The sequence below is a fragment of the Chaetodon trifascialis genome, chromosome 7 (genome assembly GCF_039877785.1).
Source record: "Chaetodon trifascialis isolate fChaTrf1 chromosome 7, fChaTrf1.hap1, whole genome shotgun sequence".
Lineage (NCBI taxonomy): Eukaryota > Metazoa > Chordata > Actinopteri > Chaetodontiformes > Chaetodontidae > Chaetodon > Chaetodon trifascialis.
In genome coordinates this window covers 17,214,387-17,241,452 of record NC_092062.1, presented here as the reverse complement: position 1 = coordinate 17,241,452, position 27,066 = coordinate 17,214,387, and the positions used below count along the sequence as shown (strand labels likewise).

At 41.1% G+C, this 27,066-nt stretch overlaps 3 protein-coding genes across 3 annotated transcripts; all 3 read right to left on the bottom strand.

Annotated features, from left to right (window-relative positions):
• Positions 1-415: 415 nt before the first annotated feature.
• On the bottom strand, positions 416-10,128 carry LOC139333974 (otoancorin-like). The gene is made up of 22 exons (XM_070966698.1): positions 9,989-10,128; positions 9,776-9,909; positions 8,035-8,153; positions 7,782-7,924; positions 7,021-7,138; positions 6,701-6,904; positions 6,456-6,626; positions 6,237-6,377; positions 5,934-5,983; positions 5,460-5,589; positions 5,253-5,371; positions 5,000-5,141; positions 4,513-4,706; positions 4,335-4,425; positions 4,018-4,141; positions 3,559-3,854; positions 2,720-2,869; positions 2,491-2,633; positions 2,169-2,305; positions 1,903-2,000; positions 1,529-1,682; positions 416-972 (listed from the first exon to the last, which is right to left on the bottom strand). The coding sequence occupies exons 1-22, from the start codon at positions 10,102-10,104 to the stop codon at positions 890-892; spliced, it is 3,057 nt and encodes a 1,018-aa protein (XP_070822799.1). The 5' UTR covers positions 10,105-10,128; the 3' UTR covers positions 416-889.
• Positions 10,129-13,010: 2,882 nt separating this feature from the next.
• On the bottom strand, positions 13,011-16,531 carry LOC139333873 (RIIa domain-containing protein 1). Its single transcript, XM_070966557.1, has 5 exons — positions 16,477-16,531; positions 16,280-16,393; positions 16,090-16,166; positions 14,985-15,031; positions 13,011-14,141 (listed from the first exon to the last, which is right to left on the bottom strand). Exons 2-5 carry the CDS (start codon positions 16,358-16,360, stop codon positions 14,071-14,073), a joined length of 276 nt encoding a protein of 91 aa, XP_070822658.1. The 5' UTR covers positions 16,361-16,393; positions 16,477-16,531; the 3' UTR covers positions 13,011-14,070.
• A 1,930-nt stretch (positions 16,532-18,461) lies between these two features.
• On the bottom strand, positions 18,462-26,483 carry il6r (interleukin 6 receptor). The gene is made up of 10 exons (XM_070966394.1): positions 26,268-26,483; positions 23,917-24,507; positions 23,099-23,222; positions 22,629-22,807; positions 21,717-21,886; positions 21,377-21,521; positions 20,214-20,242; positions 20,021-20,075; positions 19,559-19,670; positions 18,462-19,412 (listed from the first exon to the last, which is right to left on the bottom strand). Exons 1-10 carry the CDS (start codon positions 26,347-26,349, stop codon positions 19,163-19,165), a joined length of 1,737 nt encoding a protein of 578 aa, XP_070822495.1. The 5' UTR covers positions 26,350-26,483; the 3' UTR covers positions 18,462-19,162.
• Between the last annotated feature and the right edge of the window lie 583 nt (positions 26,484-27,066).

Below are 27,066 nucleotides of genomic sequence, written 5' to 3'. Positions count from 1 at the left end.
CATTAGAAACTGCGCTTTGGGAAATGGTCAGCAACAATCTGAAGTGTGCACAACTTGTATTTAATGGGGTAAAACTGAAATATAATACGTTTTTTAAGTGGAATGTACTGTATTTACATCAGATGAAGTGGTTTATTCCCTCTCTGTGTGAGAGAAGTGTGCGTGTGTGTTTTGAATGCTGTGTTTTGATTTAATTTCTGTGTTTAGTTGCACCTTTTTTTTGTTTTAGCTGTTTATGTCTCACAAGCTGCTGGTTCACTGAAATATCTCCAACCACAGGATCCCAAGCCTGAGCGAATATCCATGCATCTGTCCCTTTAATATACTGTCGTCATCAGTGACCTGTTTGCGCTTGTTGACTTTCTCAGGAGATCATCCAATGCTTTAACACACATTGTTCTGTTTTTCTGTTTTTGCATCGACAATTTATCGTGAAATGTTTTTCAAAAAAAGTAATAAAAATTGGCACATTTTCTCATTTAAATTTGTTCTTGTGTCTTCATCATTTTAACAATAACAGACAATGGACACTAATATTTATTGAGTTAAATAATTTGTCTTTTTCCATTTTGTTGGTAGTGTCAAAATAATGAGACTATAGGACATCCTACATGGTAGACATCAAATACATCACATAGCCTTCTTTGTTCTATTAAAATATACTTTCTTATATAGACAGAAAATCTAAAAGTGAACTTTGTGAAAAGAAATGATAAAGAATTCACTCATCTTACCAGCTCACTGAATTATGTTGTGTACTTGTTAAAGTTTACAGCCACGCTCCAAACATTATTTACTTCAATCACAGATGCACTAAAACGTTAACTTGTGTGTGCGCTGAGCTAAAGCTCCTGCCAGGTTTGCAGCAGGACATGGCGGCTCTCTGCTCTCACAGCAGCAGGAACCCCGTGAGGAGAAACAGAAGGGGCTTCATGAAGGCGGAGATCCCCTCGACGCTCAGCGATGGAGCTCCTGAACGGGAGAGACATGAAGACCGAATGCAAAGACTTCCTCACGATCTGAATGAAAACCTGCTTTGTGGCTATGAGCGATAGGGTTTGGGTTATTTTACATGACAGATGTTTGTATTGTTGTCTGTGCTCTTCTCACTGGCTTGAAGTGGGTGCTGCTCATTTGGGGGAAAAAAGTTAATGCCAGTCAGGATTAAACATTATTTAAATCAAAATTTGGAGTAATTCAAGAATTCAAGCCTCCTGGTTAATTATATATATGATCAATCTATTCTTAATATCTCATTTAACATCTCCCCTGCCATTTGTGCTGTAATATCCCCTCCACTGACTAAAATGAACTCATTACCAATATATGGAAAACTATGGACACTATTGATTATAACCTCATTAAATCTGTTGTTAAGTCATGAACATCTATTATCATACAAAAAAACTTGAGCAGCAGCAGTAACATGTAAGAGGTACAACATATCAAAGGTTATCAAAGGTTAACTGGCAGTGGTTAAACACTGAAGAATATGTGAATTTACAGAGGTGTGCGTGTGTCTTCTCACCTGACTGTTCAGGGGTTTGTTTTTGGGCACGAGACCCCGTTATGGCGTTTTCAAGAGAGGCCAGCTGCTCGTCTGTCAAGGCAGCTCGCTGTTGACTGGTTACCGTGGCAGCATTGTCAGGTCCAAGAGCCTCCAGCTGAGCTCCGGAGAGAGCCTGGAGGGAATACAGTGAGTGATACAACAATGTAAAAATACTCCATTACATGTACAAGTCCTGCATTCACACAAAAGGAAAAGAAGTACCCGTTATGCCAAATGACCTGCTGTGCAGTATAAATCTATGTACATATGTATACCATAAATGTACAGTATGTGTGTTATTATGATTATATTAAGATTTAACTTGCTAGATATTTTGTCAGAGAGTTACTTACAGCAAAGTTGCTTGGTGGAATGAGAGGGATGCACGACTGGCTGAGAAATGGCAAGACAGACGGGTCTAAAGAAGCCAGCTCATTTGCATCCAGGCCGGCTGAGGGAGACAGAAACTCACAGTCAGGATTTTGAGAGAAGCTGCGGAGCAAAGGCACAGAAGTAAAACTCCTTCCTACACCAGCTGACGGTTTAGAGCACTTTTGAAGAACACTACAGAGGAGTTTGGTTTCCTGCAGAGAACGCAGGGTAGAGAGGACTGTCTCACCGATGATGTTGTCCAGGTCAGCTACTCGGGCTTCAGTCCAGGTGCGAGGTTCTCCAAACGCCAACACAGCGAGCCTTTTCAACTGCTGTGTAGCCTGGAAGGAGCACTGAAGGCCCTCCATTGAGCCCACAGCGTCCCTGTGACACACAAACACACACGCACCATCTCACTCTGCAGCTCACAGCAGTCAAAAGATGAGCTTCTGAAATTACTAGTGGTGTTGGATGCTTTTGTGAGGCTTCACCCCCTTTTTATCAGTTTGTATGAGAGATTAACTGGACATAAAGTCATTTCTGAATATAACAAGCACAAGAGCACCAACTTGAAGGCGTCCACGTTGAGCTGTCCGATCTCGCTGGCGTTCAGGCCACAGATGAAGCGGCTCAGTGCGACCATCTCTGCTGCTCCCAGCTGCTGCGCTGTCAGGTTGTTATATTTGGCAACACCCTTCCACAGCGCCTCCATCTATTCAGACAGGCCATCTGGATTAGTGAACATCATCATCATCAGTATAATGATCACATGCATATGACGCTGTGTTACTACATCACCTGTGACTCTTTCCAGCCGCAGTGGGCAATGTCCTCCAGAGCGTCCAGTGAGAGGGCGAGCTTCTCCAGGTCGGCGTTAGAGAAGCCCTGAATCACACACCCCAGCTGGGACACCGCACTCTCAGTCATGTTTGACACTGGACCCAACGCCTGCAGAAACACACCAGAACAGATTCAGATGATCAGGCTTTTATCAGAAAAATTATTATGGAAATTACAGTTTATAAAGTTTTGATATCTGTCAATCAACAGTTCTGTTTGGTAACAAGGGACTGTATGAAGATTGTTAGTTAGAGAGAGTCAAAAAAGGGAGAGGGTTCTGACCTCACTGCAAAGCCCACAATTACACCCAAAGGATCCAACAAGCCAGAAGTCCATCCATCCATTATCTATACCGCCTATCCCTTTCGGGGTTGCGGGGGACTGGAGCCTATCCCAGCTACAATGGGCGAGAGGCGGGGTACACCCTGAACCGGTCGCCAGCCGATTGCAGGGCCACATGTAAGGACAAACAAACATTCATACTCGCACTCACACCTACGGACAATTTAGAGTCACCAATTAACCTAATGAGCATATTTTTGGTCTGTGGGAGGAAGCCGGAGTACCCGGAGAGAACCCACGCATGCACGGGAAGAACATGCAAACTTCACACAGAAAGGCCCCGTCTGACCCGGGGATCGAACCGGCAACCTTCTTGCTGTGAGGCACGTGCACTACCTGCTGCGCCACCGTGCAGCCCTCAAGCCAGAAGTGTTAGAGGAAAAGAGAATTCTAACTATAATTGCACCAGAGGAGTCCCTGAACGAACAGAACCAGGATCACAGCTGTCACTGTACCTCAGTTGCTTTTCTACTGAGTACGGCCAGTTGGTCTGTGCTGTAGTCAGAGACGATACCGAGTGTCTCTTCAGTGTCGAGGAATGTTTGGGTTGACATCCGATCGAGCTCTGCAAATGTCCAGTACACGTTGCCTTGCCCCAGTTCTTCAATCACCTCTGCAGTAGGTACTTTAGTACTGATAGTGCCACTGTTACTGCTCCTGCTTCTGCCACTGACAGTGGCGTTACTGTCAGTCCCATTGATACTGCCACTGTTGCCACTGCTGCTATTGTTACCATAACTGGTACTGTTGTCTGAGAAAGAGAGGAGAGACACACACAGCTGTTGAGAAATGGAAAAGAACAGCAGAAATATGCATCATCAGTGTTTTTGTGTGGTATCACCAACCAAGAGGAGAAAATGAAGAGCACACATACATACATACATACATACATACATACATACATGCTTCCTCACCTGAGCTTGTTGTAAGTGCTGCATTTGCTGAGTTGGTGATGAGATTGAAGATTTTCTTTTTCAGTGCGTTAGAGATGCGGGGCAGGCGCAACTTCAGAAAATAGAGAACGTCTTTCATCCAAGGCTGACGGAGACAGAGAGAGGGAAAATAAACAAACCAAATAAATGCAAGGAGAAAATACATACATGAATCGTAGCAAGCAGAAGAGCGCAGTGCTGAAGTCCCGCCTTGTTTCGAACGATTGTTGATTTACTGACGTGGAAAAGCACAAACACTGGACCTTATGACCTGCACTCTCTAAGGGAACCGAACACACCTTATTGGGAAGGGCAGATGTGGCATCATCATCCAAAAGGATAAGAGGACCCAGTTCCTCCATAGTCTCATCTGACCAATCAGATGTGTTCCTGCAGAAGATTAAAAAGAACATGCATCATCATGGAGTGACTGCTTTCTCTGCAGTAACTCCAGCGTCCACAGGGAGCCTTTCCTACCCGAACGTCTGGTACACTAGTCGAATTAGATCTGCCCTGTGGCGTTGAGGAATGTGCACACAGGAAGCCATGGCCCGGAGGCTGGAGGCGAGGACATCGGGAGCCATGAGGCGCAGTTGGGAAGGCTGAAGCTCACACAACAGAGGTCCAAGCCTGGACAAGTCCTCAGTGGTCAGCTTGGATAAGTCTGTCCCCTGCAAACCCACAGTGAATATCTTAGGCTGCTGTTGCATATAGAGGAACATAACAATTGGTGCCTCCATTCAGGGGTCACTGAATACTTTAATGGGCCTTCACAGTCACCAGATCACAGCTGACCACCTATGAAAGATTTTGGACCAACGTGTTAGATGTCACACGAGAGATTTGGTGAATCTATGCCAGTCTTTGCTGCTCTAACAGCTCATGGTGGCTCAACAGCTTACTTAGACTGAATTTCTGTGGACTTTTCCTTTAATCTATCACCCGTCTGCATCCATGTGCGTACATTGGCCAGGCAAAGCAGAGCTCTCTTGGTGAGCGCGGGTCGAGACGGGCCGCGAAGAGGTAACAAGTTCAGGTTGGCCTCTTCCATCTTTTCGAGGAAGTCGGGACACACTGAGTCGGGCAAATCCTTCACCTTTTGAGGACTGGGACGGTGTAAATGAGATACAGAGGCAAGGAGCTGTTATATTGATGGATTTTTTTAGAAAAAAAAGATATACAATAAAGTGAGATAGAGAAAAAGACAGATAGCTTACTTCAGATGAACAAGTAACAATGTGGGAATCTCATCTATCTCCTTCCCAGAGATGCTTTTGAAATAGTCGGCTCTCTTTTTCTCCAAAGTCCAAAAAAACTTACGGGCAGCGCATCCTGCCTGAAAATGTATATTTGCTGTCAATTGGTATACTCCGTTTTATTTACGTGTGTGTGTACATACAGTGTATGAGTGAGTGAAGACATACTTGCACTTTGGAGAGCCACTGTGGAGTCTCTGCTAAGGCCTGAGACATGTCTTGCACGTCACTGTCTGCCACTTTCTCGATCATCTTACAGGTTATGCCCTGAAGGACTGAATGCAGCCTCCTATATGTGCTAATGATGTTTCAAATGGGAGCAAATCAAGAACAGACAGTAACAAGATCATGCATGAACTGGATGAATCTCATGTTTTTAATGCTACATTTTTGGTGGAGTCTCAGATTTAACTTGAGTGTCATTTTTTGTGCTGTCAAAGGTCCTGACAACCTGTCGTGAGCAATCTGGTCCTGCATAAAGTCACTGGTTTCTGCCACTTAGGACCATTTTTGGAGCATTGAGAGTTAATCTTTTAATATATAATAATTCAATACATATGCATATGTATGCATATATCTTTATATATTATAATTTGAATGAACACTTCTGCCAGTCACACGAGAAACTGCTGGATTTCTCACCCATCATGCAGGTGCTTTAGATCATACATCTTCTTTGCCAGATAAGCTGCCTAAAGAATAGACAAAGTAGGAAACATTGTACCATTTTTTAGAGATACACCTCATTAGTTAACTAACTTAATTATGAGACATTTATGAAAGATTCTGTAATCTCAGTTAACAGCGAATGCATGAAAAACAGTAATAATTAGCATCAAAACAACAAGAAGGCAGATGGTTCAGAGTGTATAAAAAATGTTTAAACATAACAGCGTGTTAATAGCTCGAGGCTGTTGGCAGAGATGAGGTATTCAGGGTAATTACCTGTGACCGACTCCATGTTTTATTCTCCAGTTGGTCCAGAGAGGTGATGTTTGCTTTGGCCAGCTTGATTAAAGAAACTCTGCGAAGCAAAGGGCCGGCCAGCTTCTGCACCAGCTCTGATGGATCCACATCCTTCCACAGCTACAGGGAAACTCTTTTTAAAGTGTGTAAAAATATATCACCAATAACACAAATTACTTTTTATTTGAGATTACTCACCCCCTGTAGCATGGCCTTCAATTGCCCCTTCTTCATCTGCTTGGAGATGTTCTTCAGGGCCTCTGCATCGTGCAAAATCTCCTTGGATTTGACTAGCTTGAGCACACAGCTTGGCAAACCCGCTGCAACTGACTGAAGGGCTACCAGCTCCTCACCCAACAGCTTTTTACACTGAGGGAAAGCAAACGATTAAATATAGAGTGAGAGCATGTGAGAGACAATCTTCCAGCAGCCTGCAGGCTCACCTTCCCATGACCCAGCTGTTTCTTGACCAGGGCGCGCAGCTGGCCCTGCGTCCATGGCATAGTGGATCCCAGGATTTTGAGATCATTGACAGAGAGCGGGGGCAGATGAGAGGGAGACAACAAGGTAACACTGCTGCCCAGCTCCTGTAGTGCTTGAGTAGCATTTGAATTTGACATCACAGCCTTGATAAGGCGCTTCTTCATCTTGAGTCAGGAGAAGGTAAAAAGACAAAGAGATTACTGAGATGCATGAAAGTCATTACGTCTGTCCTGGATGACATGGGTCAAAGCTTGGGTAAGAGCAAACAAATGAGTGATACCATTTTGATTCTGGGGTTGTCGCGGTCATCGCACTTGTTAAGTTCAGAGAGGAGTTTCCTGCTGAGGTCAGGACTCAAGTCTGGAGCAGCATCATAATGACAAGCCAGTGCGCCGAGCCTGTGGAGGTTCGACGGCATATTTACAGTTATTCCAACCTTAAAACTGAATCAGCTCTTGAAAATGTCAGGATACAGAATTATTCCAATTAGTTTTGGGGGTGATGCATTACAAACTAATGAGATAGAGCACTCTGACTACTTTTTAAAGAAGCATCTGCAAGCTAAGCATAGCTCTGCAACACTCAGGTACCCTCAGTTTCCACTTACTTTCATGTACTTCTAATAGTTTTGTCATTGTAGAATTGCAAAAAAAGAAAACTACACGTTGAATGAACCTGGCTGTATTTAATTTTATGTTGACTTGTAATCAAATATGATGGTTAATAAAGAGCCGTAAAGGGGATGTTATGTCTGTTTTAGCTGTTATTAGCCGGCAGAGTTACAGCTTACGGGCTGTAGACTAGGCTACATTACGATGGTGGTCAGCACAATCAAAGATAGACATACAGCAGGACTATATAGCCTAAATAAGTTGCTATTTCTCAGCAGGTAATGCTTTAACATAACAGGACAATTTTTAATGGCAATAATTTTGTAATGTAACAAGCTATTTTTGAACATGACCTTGAAGAGTTTTTCTTCTTACAAAATCCCCAAACTTCAACACAGAAGTCACATTAAGGGTAAACGGTAACACACACTTGTCCAAATGCTCTGCAAACTCCCTCTTTCCACTGAAGCACTCTTGAAATCTTCCAATAAACCTCTTGGCCAGACTGGGGTTCATCTTGGTGACCATTTTCAAGGCAGATTTGAACTTGGTTGAGTTGTAAAATTCACACAGCTAGAAGAGAAAGTGAAGGAAACAAACCAACAAAGCAACAAATTAAAATCTCATCCTTTGCTGTTTCCAGTTTCATTGGCTCTTTATGCTCCTGTGAAGACCGCCGTCACCTTTTCATTCGGAGAAGAATCAACATCTTTGGGTTGTAAATGAGAGAGGTATGGTCCAATCATGATCAGCGCATCCATGCTCAGCCATTTCACTGAAGGTTTGCAGCGCTGCATCAGCTCTATGGAAAAATAAACAAGGCTGTTACAGGTCACATTCACACTTAACAGAGAAGTGACAACAGAGAAGAGGCAGGAAACAAGGCACCACACCAACCTTTTAAGGTTTTACAGGTAAGATTTGGGAGTTAGCTGTGCAGGTGCACATGTACTGAAAAGCACAGTAACCAGAGCCGGAGGGCGCCTGCAGTATGTTCAGCATGGTGTTTGATTTGCATAATTTCCTGAACTGAACAAACACATTTGCAAACAAACTGTGGCTCCCATTGACTAAAACAATGCAATCCTGGCTGCCATCCCTAACAAACTTATTCAGGGACTCATTAAGAACTCTTATTACTCCTTCAAAGCCCACTCAAGAAATCACTTTCCCACTAATTCAACTACACTGGCTCCTTATGTCACAGCGGATCAACTTTAAAATCTTATTATTAACATTGGAAGCTTTCCATAATCTCGCCCCTGTTTGCTGTTTGCCCTGTCTGTATCTGACTTACACTCCCTCTCTGCATTAAAGCTCTTAGCAGTTAGGAAATGTAATCAGTGATATGGTGCGCTTAGTCAGGACACATGAGGCAGGAATATCTTATGAGGGTCCGTAATGAAATGAATGCAGATACACAGATGCACAGGCACTCTTACTCTGCTCTATTTCGTAAGAGTGTGTCACTAAATGAGCAGAAAACAAAGACATCAAAGTTGTATAATTAACATAAACCTCACAAGAGGGACTTCCACAATTTCGGGAAATAAATAGTATTAAACAGCACTAAAGACTGAGACTAAGGAATGCTGCTCAATACCCCAAACATACGAGACAGATAAAAGGTTACAAGCAAACACCTTTGGAAATTGCTACATAAATAGCTGATAAACCTACAGTCTCATAGTATAAATATTTAACATTAACTCATACCGTGTACCCAACAACAGGTTAAGTCTCGCTGTTCCTACGTCCACTGCATCACCTGCATCCTATTTTTACAAGAAAACTGTTTTCTAACTAATGTGCTGAGCTTTGCTCTGGTGCTTATCGCGTGTCTTCTGTTAACTGTACTGATGTTTTATTTCTGGTGCTGTGTTGCTTATTTTATTGTTCATCTTTCCGGGTGGAAGTCGACCTTGAGTGCCATGCTTACAGTGTATTTTTTCTAGGACACACACAACCCCCCTCTGTACTTTGTTGCTGCCCTCACCACACACTCTCTAGTCTGATTTACTATTTGCTGTTCAGTGAAATAATTCTCCATTTGCGTTGTGTGATTTTCATATGAGAGGCTGCTTTTTGCTTGTTTGCCTCTTGCTCTTCCTCCTAGTTTCCCCTCTCTTTCTCTGTTACTTTCATCCGGTTGGCTGTATTTTGGGTGGTGCAATCACTTGTATCCCCTGATTTTTCTTCTGCTTATCTTATCTTTGCAGCCTCTTCATCTCTTGAGTGCTTCCCCCCGTTTAGCCACTTCTACAATACCTCTGCTCAATATCTTTTCTAGCTTTCTTTTCTTTCATTCCTCTCTCTGCTCAACACGAGAGTGTGAATTCATCTGATTTTCTCATGAATAGTTAATGATGAATATAGCAGAATATACGATTTTATTGTGGAAGGTGGATTCTGACTTAATCTTACTTAATCTTGAGTCAGATGATGGCCTCATTGTACAGTTGAAGTCGTTCTCGGTGATCTGCTGTTTTGCCCACTGTACCACCTTAGTTCTTTGGGCCTCAGATGTGGACTCATACAACTTCAGCAGCATCTTCAATCTGGAATCAACAACCAATTTTACAATTTTCAAAGTTACTGAGAGACAGTGGAGGAAGTAATTGCATAAAGCATACTTACATCATTTTCACTCTTTTGCGAGCTGGTTTGATGGGAAGGTTCATTCTTGTGGAAGGCATGCCCTGCACCGCAGATTTGGCAGCCCACAGCAGTGCGTCATAGTCATCCGAATCCATGTTGTTTTCACTCTGTGTAGTCAAAGTTGCCCAGGACAGAGGAGCCACAAATGCATGTAAATAACATGCAGGTGCCTCCTGAGGAAATTAGAGAGATGGCAGGAGTCATTAGATTGCCAGAGAGTGACATTAATTCACGGATCATGTTTTCTTTTCTTAATATCTTGGCATTGGTGGGGAAGTACTGACAGAGGAGTTCCTTATCAGCTTGATCATTGCTGGAAGATTGCTGCAATTCCACATCATGTTTGTCTAAAGAGATGGGTAAGACATGTTCAGTTAAAACAAATAGAAAATAAAAGGACTCATCAACCATTAAGATAAAGGTAACCGATAGTCATTAGATTTCATGCTCAGAAATCTAATGGTTGACTGTGTGTGTATTCACACCGTTTTATCCGGGTCATCCAAGGGGACTCGGCTAAGTGAGTCTTTGCCAGGAGAAAATGAATCCAGGATGTTCATAAACATCGACAGGAAGTTGTTGGATTGGCCAGAGCTTCTGTCTTTTGTAGGTGAGTCACTGAGAGAGAAATGAGCGGAAACAAAGAAGGGGAATATCTAAAAATTTCTCTTTAGGAAATCAACCAAACACACACCAGAGGCTGAGACAGAGGCGCATTTACAGTTACCTGCTATTGAAGACAGTTTTCAGCAGCAACATCTTAGGCACTGGGTATCCTGTAACATAGCAATCCTCCATATTTATGTTGCGAAGTTGAAACACATCAGGGCTGGTCTGAGTATTTGCTATGTATTAGTTGTGTCTCATGTTACGGAGGGCACTCACAACACATGCAAACATACACTGTCACACACCGAGGCGATTAGGATTTGCACTCTGTCTAATGTTGCAATAGAGTTCAAAAGAGTTTAAAAGGCATGCAAACACATCATTTTCCCTTCTCTCACACACAAGTTCATTTGATAAAAAAGGTGCATCAAGAATTTCCTCACCCTTATTGTGGCACTTCCTCATCTGATGAAGGAAAACAGACATATCGAAGATGATATTTACAGTTTAAGAACCAACAATTGCTTCCCATAACTTCACTTATAATGAGATAGAACATTTGCCCAATTTTCAGAAAATTTACCCTCTCTGACCATAAAATAACAGGATGAGAATAATAGAACTTGATTCCCATGAGTGATCCACATGCTCATCACTTGTGACCCTGCATTACATTAGAATGACTTCAGGAAAACACAGTGTTCCTGAAGAGGTGAAGAAAGCTGAAGTGTGTTGGACTTGAAAATGTGTATAAATCAAAAGTAGTAGCTTTGTACATTACCTCCTTCAAGCAACTAATATTCAGGAAATTACATACCAGTCTTTTGGCCATGTCTTTGAAGTCAGGTCCATTTCCAGGCATCATATAAGAGCTCCCAGCTGAACAGGTAGTAATGAATAATTATGAAAAGACACATATTTATGTGCATATAAACAGCATGCATGCATTTTGCCAGTTATAAGAGGACGTGATGTCTGTGTTGACGCTGCTGCTCACCTAAGGCTGCACAGGCCACAATGAGAAGAAGCAAAAATGTTCCTCCTTTTGGAGCCATGGTGAAAAGGCCTGTCTGTCGAATGTGATGGCATCATTCAAAGAGTGCATTAATACCAACACATATTCCAAGTGATTTTGCATTTATTTGTGTTCTTTGCAGTTTCTTTCTAAAACAGAAAAACTTGAATCTTCGTAGGGTGTGCAGGCTTTGCTATCAGGTGGATAGACAGTCGTTATGGAACTTGTCTCCATGTGAGCCACTTTCAGTTTTCTGACATACTTCCTCCTCTGAGGATTCCTGATCACACTTTCCTAGTTACCATCTCTGCTACTCCTCCTATGGGAGGCCCTCTGGACTGTGGAGGATAACACGCTGTGAAAAACAGGTTCGGTAATGCACACGATGTACTGTGGAACAGCTTCTCTTCTCTACCTTCGTCACTTCGGCACAATCACCCTTATACTCCTCATTGTAGGTGTGTGTGTTTTTGTCTTGTTTGTTTTTGTTGTTGTTTGTTTGTATTATTTTTATATGGACCTACTTTTGAGTCTGAAATAAGATTGATTGATTGTTTCTCACATACTGAGTTCCTTCTCAAACATTTGCATGTTGGTGTTTTGCCTTCATTCAATTTGTTTACTTTCCATTGATTTGACTTCTCATTTAAATATGCCCAGCGACTATCTTAAATGGTAGAGTAAAAATAATAGAATATTTCACTTTGATAACACAGCATCACAACCTTGTATAGTCTCACATTTCAATGCTTAATTATCTATTTGCTGGTTATACAATGGATTAAGACAAAAAAATAAAATTAAAACATACAAAAATGCATGTTTTACACAGTACCAGTACGTTTCAACAATGTTACTACTTCAACATAAATATTCATACCTGAAACTATCAACACATGACAAAAACTCAAAAATAAAGAACTTATCAACTTATGAACAAATTAGTAGTTACTCACAGAACCTGCGTCTGCTCCCCGGGAGATTCTAGATACGACGCAATTTAAACAACAGGACCCGGTGAGGACGTGTGTGTGGTTCCTCTGCCTTTCTCTCACTGTGATGTGAGTTGGCTGCGTGGTTACCTGATCTCAACTGGCTCAAAGCAGGTGCATGGTGTTAAAACACAGCTTGTGTGTATGTGTGTGAGGGAGTGAGAGAGACGGGCAGGGACTGTGAATCTCAAAAGAAACCCATTTTGACTGACACGCTCTGACGTCAACCATGAAATAAACATGGCTGCAAACATGAGATAATCCTAATTTTCATCATACCTGAAACTACGTATGTTATTCTAATATTTTCATAAACCAGATGCAGACTTGGAAATCTGACTCAGTGAAACGCAAACAACAGATCATAAAGGAACGAGTCTCCATTGGATGAGCACTTCATTTATTTTGAGGTTCTTTAACAGGATGTCATGACTCTTCCTCAGATCACGTTTCTTTTCAAATAACAGCTGGAAAAGATGAAATCCATACATCACAACCCAATACAGAGCTGCACTGTCAAAACATAATTATACAAAAAAACACAGGAAGACAATGGCACAGTAATGCCCTCAAACATAAACCAGCAGCTCTTGAATAGTGGCAAAGATGAAGTTGGTTAAGGTGGAGCTCTTCTAACAACTGCTGGATGATACGTATGTCCGACTTAGACACTAAGCAGTTCAGTTGGAAAACTCTACATTTAAAGTCAGTAAACTTTGTCCACATGATGTAAGTTTCTCATTTATGTCATCTCCTCTGCTATAAATATGTGTTTGAGAGTTTGAAAACTTGTTTCATTAAGTCAAATTTTTCTAATTTAATTTTTTTTGTTATCCACACAATGTGAATCCAATTTCCCAAATAAACATGTATCTAAAAAAGGAAAAGGATAAAACAACATAAAGGAAAGAAGTTGAGACAAGACTGGACCATGAATAAACTTTTTTTGAGAAAGACAAAAGATTTTTGCAGCTTCATCATAAAATACATGAGTGAAGTAAATATTATATGTTGACTGGTCCATATCCAGATCAGTTAGGGTTAGGGTTAGGGTTACATCATGTCCACTTCACAGCTGGGTCTACAATGCAGACCACAAAGATGCTGATGGTTCTGGTGGACAGGGTAGTTGCAAGCAGTGAACAGTGTATCCCTTCAAAAACATGCTGGTGGTGACAAACAGCATGGTGTACTGTATGCATAATACCCACAGGACATCCTCCTCTCATTAACCTTTAATCACACTCATTAAGAACAGTCGTTAACATCTTCCCTATTAGCTGCCTTACTGCATTTGCACAACAGCAATCTGACAAGCACGCTAACAACTAAACAGCTTGTGAACTGCCACAATATATCAGTGTGTTTATTATTTATTAGTGTCCATGCATGTGTTGCTCTGTACAGACAAAGACATGGTGGGGAAGCACCATGACTGTCGGGTTTCACTCCACGCCACTATTTCCTTCCATTTTGGAGCCAATAACCATATGAAGGTTTGTTTTGGTGAAGTAATCTGAAAAAGACCATTGAAACTCATTAGTAGGTGAGATTATGATTGTGTGTTAACTACATTAAAGCGGATCCCTTTCAGTTATTACCTTGGCAACAACTACTCTTCCTGGGGATCGTTAAAAGGAAAAGACTATCCTAAAAACCTACAACACATTTGTTGTATTTTCTGAAGGCCCGACCCTGTCAGTGGCGCTCAGCCGCAATCCCATTAGATCCAAGCACATTTTAGTATATTTTCCATCATTTCAGTGAAAGACTCATACCACCAAAACTAAGGACTGAACGCTACAGGAAATCATTCCTGCCTGTGGCCATCAACCTACACAACTCCTCCCTCTGAATGGCCCTTGGACTTTCACTGTCACTGTCTGTTCTGATGTATATTTTCCAATTTCAGTTTCTGCACATCTAATTCAATTTTGCACATTCAATATTCAGTATATATAGTAATTATAATATATATTTTCCATTTCAATTTTGCACATCCAATTGCTCAGTATATATATATATATATATATATATATATATATATATATATATATATATATATATATATATATATATATATATATATATATATATATATTGCTGTACATTTTATTTTATTGTGTTGTATATTTCTTATTTACATATATCCTGAGTATTAATACTTGGTCTTCTCATGGGATTTTTTGACAATAAGAAAAATATAAAATGTCACTAAAATACATTTAAACTACATACAGTAAATAATACATTCACAATACAATTAGACCCAAGACGAAAAAATGAAAATGACCACCTGTGTGTGGGTGTGTGCGTGTGTGTGTGTGTGCACGCGCGCGTGTGTGTGCGCATTACTCACCTGCAGCAAACTTGTGGATGTCAGCAGGCCTTTTTAGAAGCACATCTCTGTGAGAGGAGGACAGGAAATATGAATCGTAACACAATATGATGTGTATTAAAGAGACTGTGCTGTGCGAGTATCTTTTGAGTACTCTGTCATTTAATGTGCTTTACTTCATAGATTCTGTTCTGGTTTTTATTGCTTAGTGTTTTTAAATGTCATTCTAATGCTATAGTTTGATTGTGTCGAGCACTTTGAAATGTCCCATATAAGTAAAGCTACCATGCTCTGCCTTGCCTGAAGTGTTTCAAAAATAAAAGCTCACATTAAAAGACACTCATTTTCTGAGGCAGGCGTTAAAGATCTGACACTGCAGAGGTTTTTGACAAAAAGCAGCACAAAAGCTTGAGACCTGCTGACCTAAAAGCAGCTCAGACTTTTAGTGGAGCTAATTTCTTCCTGAGCAAACACCTTTTGCACCTTTTGTCAGACTGTGTGCTTTAAGGATGGCTGGCTCCACCCAACATATAATGCAGTCAGATGTTTATGTAATGGGTTGTATACAGTCAAACAGGTTTTTGAAAGTATGGTAAATACTCTCAAAATGACTCACAACCACAAATGCACAAATACAGGCTCACAACCACATATACAGGAAAATAAATCAACAAAAAAGGTAAGGCAGGGTTATTGTCACCAGCCTTTCTAAAAGCCAGCAGTGCTGAGTTACATCGACTCTCTGGAATAGCTCAGTTTTAGATCAATACCAGTCAAACTCAGTTTAAGTTTCCTCTTAAACATACTTGCATAAACCTTTTTTATTTTATTTTTTTATTTTTTATTTACCATACCATTTTATTAGGCTTTAATCTCTACATTTCTAAAACATACATTTGTTTTGGCCTTGATATATTAGGTTGCTTGGCCTCACATGGCCTGCATTAACTGTGGGATTTGTTTGAGCTTATATATTCAAATGAGGGAAGTCCCTCTGGGTGGCATCAGGAGCATGGTGGACTTCTTCTCGTCTCAGCCTTTTAAATAACTAGTTGACACCGTGGGCAAAGTTACCTGACAGTTAACCTGCGGACTAATCTTTGTTAACAAGACAAGATGAGCTAACCTCATAAAGTCACCTATTAACACCTTCACTTCTGGATGCGACCTCAAATACTTCTCGTTGTCGATTCTCGTCTGGATCTGGGAGTGAAAAGAAAATGCATTTCAGGCTCGCTAATGAACAGTACACAAATCAAATCAATATTTTGCGGCTAGCTAATGTGGCTTTAGCTTCAGCGCTAGCCGCATGTTACCTTGAACTGTCGCAGTTTCTCTTGCTGCTCAGCGGTTAAAACACCGACGTCCAGTTTCGCCAAACCGCCTTTCCCTGCCATCCTTTCTCCACAAAAGTTCTTCTAGTTATTTTTCTGTAGATACAATACGTTGTACACTCACCGGTAGGCTATATTTTATCGACATTTGAGGCCATGTCACGCACAAACACGCTCACCTGTTACTGACACAGCTTCAGGCAACCGTTGCCAAGGAAACGACCACCAGCAACTAACGCCTGCGTCCGCGAGGAGGCAATATTAACACAGGATGAGAGTCTACAACGTTTGTTTTGGTTTTGTTTTGCAAATTAAACGATTTCGCGTTTTAAATCGGAATTGATTTGTCAATTATAGGAAAACACCAGTGTTTAAACAGCTTTTCGCCTTTTGTGTCAAAAGCAGAAAACCACCACGGTGGCTGTAGTTCAGTTTGATCTCTGCCTCATGTAATCGCCCTTTTTTATTTACCACCCATCCCAGGATGGCTCGATTCATAAATATGCAATACATAAGTGCAAAATTAGGATAATGAAGATCTTTAAACTATATTTCAGCACATGAGGGCCTCTTCAAGACAGAGCCTCATGATCAAGTAATAATGCCAGATCTATGTTAAGGCACGTGTCATCTGATATTATCCTTTACAGGTAATCACGAGATTGCACAGCACCAGTGTCATGTTAGAAAGCTGTTGGTTTCGTCTACTGCACCACAGCTTGGCCTGTTCATTGGATGTATGTGTATGGTTTTGGTAATGAGAGACCAATACTGGCTCCATTCAAAGAGAACAGCTGTTGCTGTATTTGAGTCTCTGAGAGTTAAGGTGCTTTCAGACAATCACCTGGCCATGTCTGTGCTCTCTATTTTAAATGGGTGGCATCGGGTTACAGGCTTCCTCCCACCCTACCAGCCTGTACACCACAGACTGCAGCTATCCACTGTCCAGCAAGTGTAACGTCAGCATCACACAGCTGTCTTAAAATAGAGGAGAAGCTCAGCAATATGACACGATTAACAGAGCAACTACTAATATTAGAAATGTTGCTCTATTAAAAATTAGAGACACCTCTCAGTATAATGTAGTCAGTGCAACACCACCTTTAAGCCCTGTCTCTTTCACCTATTGTTTGCTCATAAGTCCTGTTGAGGTATGGTTGCTTGTGTCTGCTCTGTTCTACAAGCAAACAAATGGATGCTGACTGTGGAGGGCTGCTGTCCAGTATGCTGGAGCCATGTCATGTGACTTAATTCTTGTCAAATTAATATTCTTTTTTTTTTTTTTTTTTGTATGTGTATCTTGGAAGCCCATAACTACAAATTGTGTATAATTTCTATTAATCATCTATATTTTGTCTGACATTTTTAGATTGATTTCATATCTTTTAGGTAGTCACTGGTTTTAGTTTGTTTCAGTGTGCTCTGAGAATCTATCCACAGAGATCTGAAGCTTATTAGATAGATAGATAGATAGATAGATAGATAGATAGATAGATAGATAGATAGATAGATAGATAGATAGATAGATAGATAGATAGATAGATAGATAGATAGATAATGGATGGACTATTGGACAAATGGTGCCATCTGGTGGAAAATGTGCATGTATGTTAGTGTGCGTTGCTGTATTATGTATTTCAATATAAAATTTATTGTAATGAATGAATCACCTGTGATTTGAATGTGATTATAATTATCTACCTTCCCTGTAGCTGCATTCAGATGCATATGTATAGTACGTGATTCTTTTATGGGAAAGGAAATTCAGAACATTTAAGCACAGGTAAAGTCAAGTGATGACAACCCATGAGTGACAGCTGGGGAAACACTGGATTGAGAAATAATAGATTTTTTTTCATTGCTGTCCAACCTAATGAATTAAACCCAATAGTTTTTTTTTTTCTCAAGTGCAATATAACATATGACATTAGCAATTTTCTCATAAGAATATTGGCAATAGTACTTTTGCCAGTAGTTTATAATCTGTATAAATCTGTACATTGTTGTCTATTCTGTATCCTTTTTTTATCTTGACCCTTTTATGCCACTGTGTTTGCTTTTTGTAATACTTGATGGCTGTAACAACTGTATTTCCCTTGTGTGGGATCAATAAAGTCTTCTCATATCTTATCTTATTTCAAAACTTGTTAGATAAATCCTTTGTTGCGAAGGTCTGGCCTGAACCAGAACCTGGCTGTGAGGTACCAGTGCTATCCACTGAGCCTACAAACCCTCCTCTGGCTGCATCCTTTGCAGCTGAGGAGTCTTTAACTGCTTTGGAAATGGGTAGGAGGCGTTTTGCACAGTTCATTATCCTGACTTGTATCCCAGACACTCATTCAGGGTCCTTTTTCATTCCTTGACCTTCATTGCAGCAACACACAACATTAAACATGGCGGTCAACCCACCTCAACCAGTAAAAAGGCAGAAAAACAGACGAAAGGCCAATTCTTTTTCAAATTTGTAAAGAAAACCTGGAAACTGAGAAGGCGGGATGTGATATATTTGATAAACCTTTACAAAACACTATAAAACAGAACATGAGGTGGTATGCTAGACTCAGGCCTATCATTAGGCTTAAATCTAGTCTACAGTTTATCAACATACTTTAAAATTACAGACATAGGAGAGAGTAGCTAAAAGGCTGCTCTTAAGACAAATACTACAAAAATAAGTCTTTCAGAGATATTTTAGGCGTGAGATAGAGTTAGACCATACAAGCTGTTCCTGAGTTTGCTTCCAGCAGAACTTCATTGGATTCAAGTCCATTATCCCTTTGATTGGCTCTGAAGTGAAGAACAACAGTCCGACGACACAAAGCAGTAAATGCTCTGGCTACCTGCAGTCCCTGTTCTGCCTGGTCATCACTGCCGCTGCAGAAAGAAATAACTTGTGTTGCTGAAGTGCATGGCCTCTATCCTCTCATTCACACAGTGTTCTTCATTTTCCTCTTCTCCTTCTTCCACTTCACTCCGTGGGGGTTCACTGCAATGTGGAGGACCAAAGGTCACCAAAGCTTGTCCTTCTGGAGCTGGTGGGGCAGAGGGCGGAGGCGGAGCTGAGCCACCACGCTGGGTAAGACTCTGGAATTTAGCCATGAATCGCTCTTTGTGTCTGAAATGACAGGAGATGTTGATTAAAATAATTTGCTGAGGTTTGAAATCTGCTGGCTGTTATTTAACGCCTAAACGCATCCATGTTTGTTGTACAGCAGGAAATACAGATATGCAAAAAATATAACCAAGTGCAAATCTCATTACCTGAATATGTAGGCTGCCAAAATGACTGACAAGAGAACAAATACACCAGAGATCCACAGGACATGAGGCGACACCACCGCAGATTCTGCTGGAACCGCAGGAAGTGACGGACCTGCAGTAAAGAGAGGGGAGAAATCCTCATGGAGCTGCACCACATCCAGGCAAGTTTAGGTGTGACTGAATGCGTGTGTGTGTGTGTGTGTGTGTGTGTGTGTGTGTGTGTGTGTGTGTGTGTGTGTGTTTATATATATTTGTGTGTGAGCCATGTTTCCTGTGGCTTGTTTCGTTGCTGAGCCTCAGTTATTATGATGACATGGCTTCCTGTTAAAACCCAACGGGGCAGGATGGATTTTTAGCACTGACAAAATTTAAGAGTTCCTTTTCACTGTCTTGTTCTTTCGCCCCGTCTCTCACATTCACACACCGAACCAAAAATATTTTACTGTCTGCTAGCAATCTTACCATCGGTCACACTGCCGTCTGGACCAGAGCCCTCCATGTCTATATAGACTGGAAACTGCATGTTAGAGAAGAGACAGTTTGAGATACTGCAGGACAATGAAGACTGAATGCAGCACAAGTGTCAGGAGAAAATGAGAGAGAGAGAGAACATCAATGATTTTCTCAAGAACGACGGACACATTAAGACTCTTACCATAGTGGTAGTCAGATCATCATTTTGATCTGAGGAAAGAAACATAAAGACAGATGAGAGGGTTAAAAAAAAAAAAAAAAAAAATGTATTACTGCTTTATTGAGACCAGTGTTTTCCATCTGGGGGTTGGGAACTCCGCAAGACAAACCTGAGGGGTTGTGTCATGATCAGCAGGACAGGAACCAGAAAAAAACACAAAATCATGTTTATTTTTGATCTAATCTTTGCCTTTTTTTTTGTTACAGTGAGTTACTGCATCTTAGTTTTGCTTCCCCAAGCCTCCAAAAATAACGGACAGCGCTCTTTGGTTGAATTGGTCACAAGAAGACTTGTACGAGCAGTAATGAGAGGTTTCAAGTACACATGAAAAAAGGTTCAAAAGCATTAATCTTGTAATTCTGTGAGTGTATATCTCTTTTAGATGGAAATGTTTTTAGTATAAACCAGCTGTTATACATACATACATATTGTTTTATATATATATTCACAATATAAATATTTTGTTTTTTATATTTGCTTCTTACATACATATATAGTTCTCTCTCTTTTCTTTCTTTTCTAATTTTATTCTAATTCTACTCTTGTAAGGAGCACTGCAACAAAAACAATTTCCCCTCGGGGTTAAAGGATTTCTGATTCTGATACACTGACATTTGACAATTTTTCACAGCTCCATGAACATGCATCCGGAATTCAGAATACGGTGTGCACATTGTGCGTAGTGAGCGAACATATTCAGAGAGAAACAGAAACTTCAGTGTCAGGGGTAAAAGTATGTTTGTATAGGAGGATGTTAACTGCATGTACACAGCATCTCTGGAAAGGCAAATCATACAGGAAGGAAACTCAAGTCCTGCCTCCTCCGGCTGTCATTACTACCCAAAAAGTGGTATACTTAAGTGTATTAGAAACACAATTTAAGCACAGAAAAGTCAGTACAAGTACACCTTTAATTGTTGTGCTTCATTTAATGTATGTTTGACAAATACTTTTAAACTTCTGACTAGAAGTCATTAAATTAATACTTTATGTATTCATTCATTCATCTTCTATACCGACTATCCCTTTCGGGGTTGTGGGGGGGCTGGAGCCTATCCCAGCTGTCAACGAGCGAGAGGCAGGGTACACCCTCCATGTGTATGTGTGTTTGCATCTGTATTTACCTGTCCCACTGATGGCACAGACAGGTGTACTCCAGTCACTCCACAGACCATCATACTCGTCCTTAGTTCTGAGCTGTATCAGGTACTCAACACCAGGCATTGCGTCACTGATAGTGTAGGAGCGCTGGCGCTTAATACTGTGTATCTACATAGAAACATGCAGACAGACAGACAGGTAGACACACATCACACTGTCATCAACTGTGTGTTTTATTGTTTCAAGGCAAAAAAGCCAGAAGGCCATCAGGACACGGATCTACTGAACTGTGAAAAGTAAACACACAGACAACAACATGCTCAAAGAACATGGATACCCAACAGCTCGTCTCCAAGCACGCACCTGCTCGTGATAAAATGAGGACTTGAGAGGTTTGTATTTGATCTCATAGGTTAGTTCATAATAGTTGTCTTGAGACTTCCAGGAGGTCGGGAGACTCCAGGTGACCTTCATCTTCGTCGCCTGTCCCTCCACCGGTCGGACTGACACATTTGACGGAGGGTCAGGCTTTACTGAGGGACCAGCAAGGGACATAGTGAGCGTAGCCTCAGAGAGCTTTAGTTACCTTTACATCAGACCAAAGTTACACAAGCAAGTCGCAAGTCTTAACCTTTAAGTCTCAAGCAAGTCCCAAGTTACTGCGGTGAGTGAGAATCAAGCAAGTTAGGTTGAGTCACAGCCAAAAGCTAAGATTGATTTTCAGTCTCATATTGATGGTTTTTTGCAACGACATTGGCAGCGAAGCGAATGTACACAGTGGGCACACAATTCAAATGAATGATGTATTAAAGAGGAACTTAAAACAGCAGAGAAAGGGCTACGATGGCATGTCATGAGAGGACCAACATTACAACAATAAGCATTTAGTCATGAGCACTCAGCTGTGTTAGCTAGTAACATGCATGCACAGTTTAACTGGCTATATGCACAAAATCAGCCAACACACTTTCTTCTCCATTAACGAGTGAGATGTCTTCTCGATTTAAGTCTAACATAGCTTAAACGTAGCGTGTCCTAATAGACTACCAGGTTTGTATTAGGAATCACCCAATCATGCTTCAAAAACAACATGTAACATCTCATTATCTAGAAAAATGCAACTATTTAAGAAAAAAGAATATCTAAAAAAAATATTTAGATACATATTTAGAGTCAAGTCCATTGAGTCATCTGCCTGAAGTCAAGGCTCAGGTCATGTATACCAAGTCAAAGTCAAGTCTTTTATCAGTGTCTCACACCCGCCTCGCCACTTACGAATGCGCAGAGGCGTGAAGTGCAGCAGGGGGCTGGTGGCATTGCCCGCGATGCTTGTGACGCACAGGTAGGCCTTGTGAACGGTTCTCAGCTCGTCCTCATCGTGGTCCAGAGCGCACCAACAGCGGGAGGCGCGAGATGAGTATGAGCACTGCAAGCGAAGGAAGGTCTGTGCCGAGCTGGGCGAAGAAAATAATGTAACCTAATATAAAACTGGGGCTTGTGAACACATCTAATCTGAATGACAGATCAGTTGATACTAAAAAGATAAATCACAGGTTGTAATATTGTTAAAGCTTAATTGCTTTTAATCCAATTTTTTCCTCAATAACACATGACAGACACATGGTGAAAATATTACTGATAGGGCTTTAAAAGATATCATTCTATGTTACATTGTGCTATAAAGTACTATTTACTATCTTCACACCATGTATAAACGCTTCATTGGGGAGTTACAGCGACGTTACCTTTTGCTGAGTAACAGGTAACACTTAGGCGGTACAGTGATGGACTTCTGAGGCGTCCACTCACAGCGAATCTTACTGCTGGGTGACTTTTTGTAGCAGGACAGGATGGGATTCTGTGGAGGGTCTAACACGTACACAAAGCATGCAGTGATACATCCATTACTCATTCAGTCAGCCAGTCATTTGGCCATCAACCACAGATCACTGTTAATCACTGTCACACTCGCATTCACTGCTAGGATTCAGGCGACAACTAACAATCATTTTCCTTTTAGATTAAACTGTTGACTGTTTGAAGTATATGAGAAATGCCCATAATACTGTCCCAAAGTCCAACATGACACTTTCAAATATTTGTTTTGTTCAACCAACAATTCAAAACCCAAAGATATTCAGTCAACAGTCATGCAAAACAGAGAAAAGCAGCATATATTCATTGAATGCATGTATGCATGTATGTATGTACACACACGTATGTGTGACCAGGTATTTATCTCGTTGTGGGGACAAAAATCTGTTTACACAGTCACATTGTGGGGACTGACCTCCCTTATGGGGACAAAATGCAGGTCCCCTTAATGTAAATCATTAAATTTTAGGGTCAAGACTGAAGGTAGGGTTAGGAATAGGTAAATAGTGGTTAGGGTTAGGCTCCAGGAAATGAATGTAAGTCTATGTAATGACCCCACAAATGATATAAACACAACGTGTGTGTGTGTGTGTGTGTGTGTGTGTGTGTGTGTGTGTGTGTGTGTGTGTGTGTGTGCCGTACACCATTAGTTGCCGTCCTTTGCAGCTTCATTGCTGCTGTGACTCACCTGCGATGATCACTTTCAAGGAGAACCTCTCTCTGCCTTTGTGATAACACATGTACTTCCCAGAGTCTGTCAGTCTTACAGAGGACAGAGACAGTGTGGCCCCTCTCCTCTCAAATGAGCTTTCTCCCTGGCCTCTGTCTCCTTTTGCCATCGTCTTCACAGTCCACGTCCACTGAGACTTCGATTTTATGCCCCTTGTTACCCTGCTCCCTTCCTCTTTCTCCTCCTCTTCCTCATAATCAGCCTCTCCATCCACCTCTCCATCCTCCAGCAGTCTGTGCACACTGGTTGGCTGGACCGTGTGAGTGGTGGGGGAAGCTGTGTGTCCTGTATCTGTGTGTCTGAGGCTGCTGTTGTCTCCTGCCTCAGTAGCGTTGGAGTGGTAGTTCTCCATAGTATATGTGCCACTTTCCAGCGAAACTCCAGTCTTGTTTATAATGTTTACAGTGGTTGGGTTTGCAGCTGAAGAACTGCCTCTTCTTTTGGTGTTTGAGCTGTTTCTCACCTTTACTCCGTCCACCATCACACGACCGCTGCAGGTCAGAACCAACTTACTGCCTGGGGGTAAGACCAAGGTACCAGGGGGAGGATCTGCACAGTAAAACAAACAGAATTTATAGAATTCATATAAACCAATGTGTGAGACGGCTGTCTTGAATTGTGTGTGTGGGCATTCGACACTAGTTGAGCCTTTTGTAAATTTCTACAGTTTTTTTTGCACAAAATGGCTGGTTTTGCATGGAGTATTGTTGCGGTCGACTAGACACAGCACAGATAGGATGCAACGTTGCATAACTAAAATTACCAGCTCCTTATGAACTTCCCCTTCTAATGTCTCTAGTCTTCTCTGCTTCTCTCTCTGTCCTAGAGCATGCCCCTCTCTGTCATCTCTCACATATTTACATTTCTGACGTTGCCTAATTATTCAGAGTTTCTGTTTAAGATCAGTCATGACTTGAGACATGTCTTAGCTGTATTTGTGTTTGCAGCCCCCCGTTTGGGCTCGGCTGACTTGACGTCAGGAGCCTGTTGTCCTTGTATAGTGCAAACACACTTTCTCCCACTTACCCAGTTAACCGTCTTTTTTTCCCTAGATAACAGACATGGAGAACAGAGGCCCTGCAGCTGAGAGAAGGCAGAACAACACATCTGCTCATTGTATTTACTTATTTCAAAATCTGAATTTCCCTGACCCTGTGAATGAACAATAATTAAAGAGCAGCATTTTTGACACCATAACATAAGGAGCTCAAGCAGTTTCAGTCCAGGACAACAAACACAACCAAGGTTAAAAACACATTTGTACTAGATGCTAGTTTGGGAGTAAATAAAAGCTTGTACATATAGTAATACTAGCTATTTGAACATGCTGCCACTGGAATTAAACGCAGATGCAGCAAACCTGAACTTTTTCACAATCTGATTAAAAAAATATAAATACAGTTTAAAGATTTTTGGGGCACAGTATGAAAACATGTCCACCAGCTTCTTTTCCAAAACCGTGATCTCAGTTTGACACAGAATGACAAGAATTAATCTACAACAGTGTTCTGTGTTTACAGGAAAATATCGTACCATATTTTGTTATAAATGAAACCGCCACAGTACATACATCTGAATCGATTAGTCGTTCTTATCATTTTTCATGGAGAAACACTTCAGTCTGTCAAATGTGAGGATTTGCTGCTTTGCCTAAGTGTTTTAATAATTATTTATTTTTGATGGTTTTGTAGGATTGATTGGACAAAACAAACTGTGTGAAGGAGTCACATTAGTTGCAGCGTCACACAAAATAGTTAAAAATCCACCTCAATCAACTACAACAGTAATATCCTGATTTCATATTAATACATAATCACCTGATGACAGAATACATATAATAGCATAACAGGCACAGGGAGCTTTACTTAACTTAAAGCTTTAGCTACATGTTGCATTATATAATTATATTATAATATACTTGCATAATGTTTCAATGCAGGACTTGTACTTACTTCTTATACATCAGGTGTTGTAAATAGCGTGTGAAATATGATCTGTGAGGTGCTCAGAAATAAAACAACTTTTGGCAAATTAAAAATTAATTAAAAAACAAGCTGCTGCAGATTTTCATCAGCTGTGATTTCTGTCTTATCAGAAAATGACAAGACTCAGTCATTGTTGCGGAGGACAATTCGGACCTCTGAGTCAACACCAAAACCACAAACCAACACACTTTCCACTTAAAATGAAAAAGGGTAAATTAGTCCATGAGTTCATTTACTTTTCACCCTCTAGCTGCATGATGTAACTGACTTGCCCTCGTACTGCCAGTAGCTGAGCACACGGGCTCACATGGCATTTATTCTTACCTTTTCTGAGGCAGGTTCCGTCGAAGATGCTGTGGACCGGCGTGGCGCACAGAACACACAGCAAAGGGAGAAAATTCCGCATTTTTGCGCACGAATCTCCCTTCACCGAGTCCTCACACCATCACTTATCACGCGTGGGCATCAGTTGCAGATTGTTGTGCGTCCCGTCAAACTTTCCGCACTTCAGGCGCGGCTGCTTCCAGCTGAAGAGCCGTCTTCCTCTGCATGCTTGCAGCAGTGTGCTGTCCGTAAGACCCGTTATTGTGAAATCCCAGCGCTCTTCCCCTTGTTCAGCCCGTTACACAGAGGAAATCCTCCTCAGCGTCAAAATAAAACACCCATGGAGACTGAATATAGCCCGGCTATTAGAATATTTGTTGTTCAAACACGTCATACTCAGGAAGTCCCCTTTATAATATGTCAAACATCCTGCACTACCTGTAAGTGTTTTGGCCTTTTTTGCACTATTCTTATTATGTATTATACGTTTCTGAGTAAAACAGTCGTGAAAACAATCATTGCTTTTTGATTTGTGCGCAGTTCAAATGATCTCTTCCTATCCTCTGTTAATAATTTCCTGTGATAAACTAGAGGACTAAAGGGTGTTTTTGCCTCACAAAATACCACAGCACTGTTTTTCTTGTGGTTCAACTTAAAACCTAAGAGTCCCAATTTTGACAGTTATTTTTTACTTTATTGCTATCTACCACCTCATTTCACACCCCTGCACAGCGCAGTCATTTCTACGTTACACCTACGTAGCTTTTAAAATGACATTTGCATGAAAGAAAGAGAGACG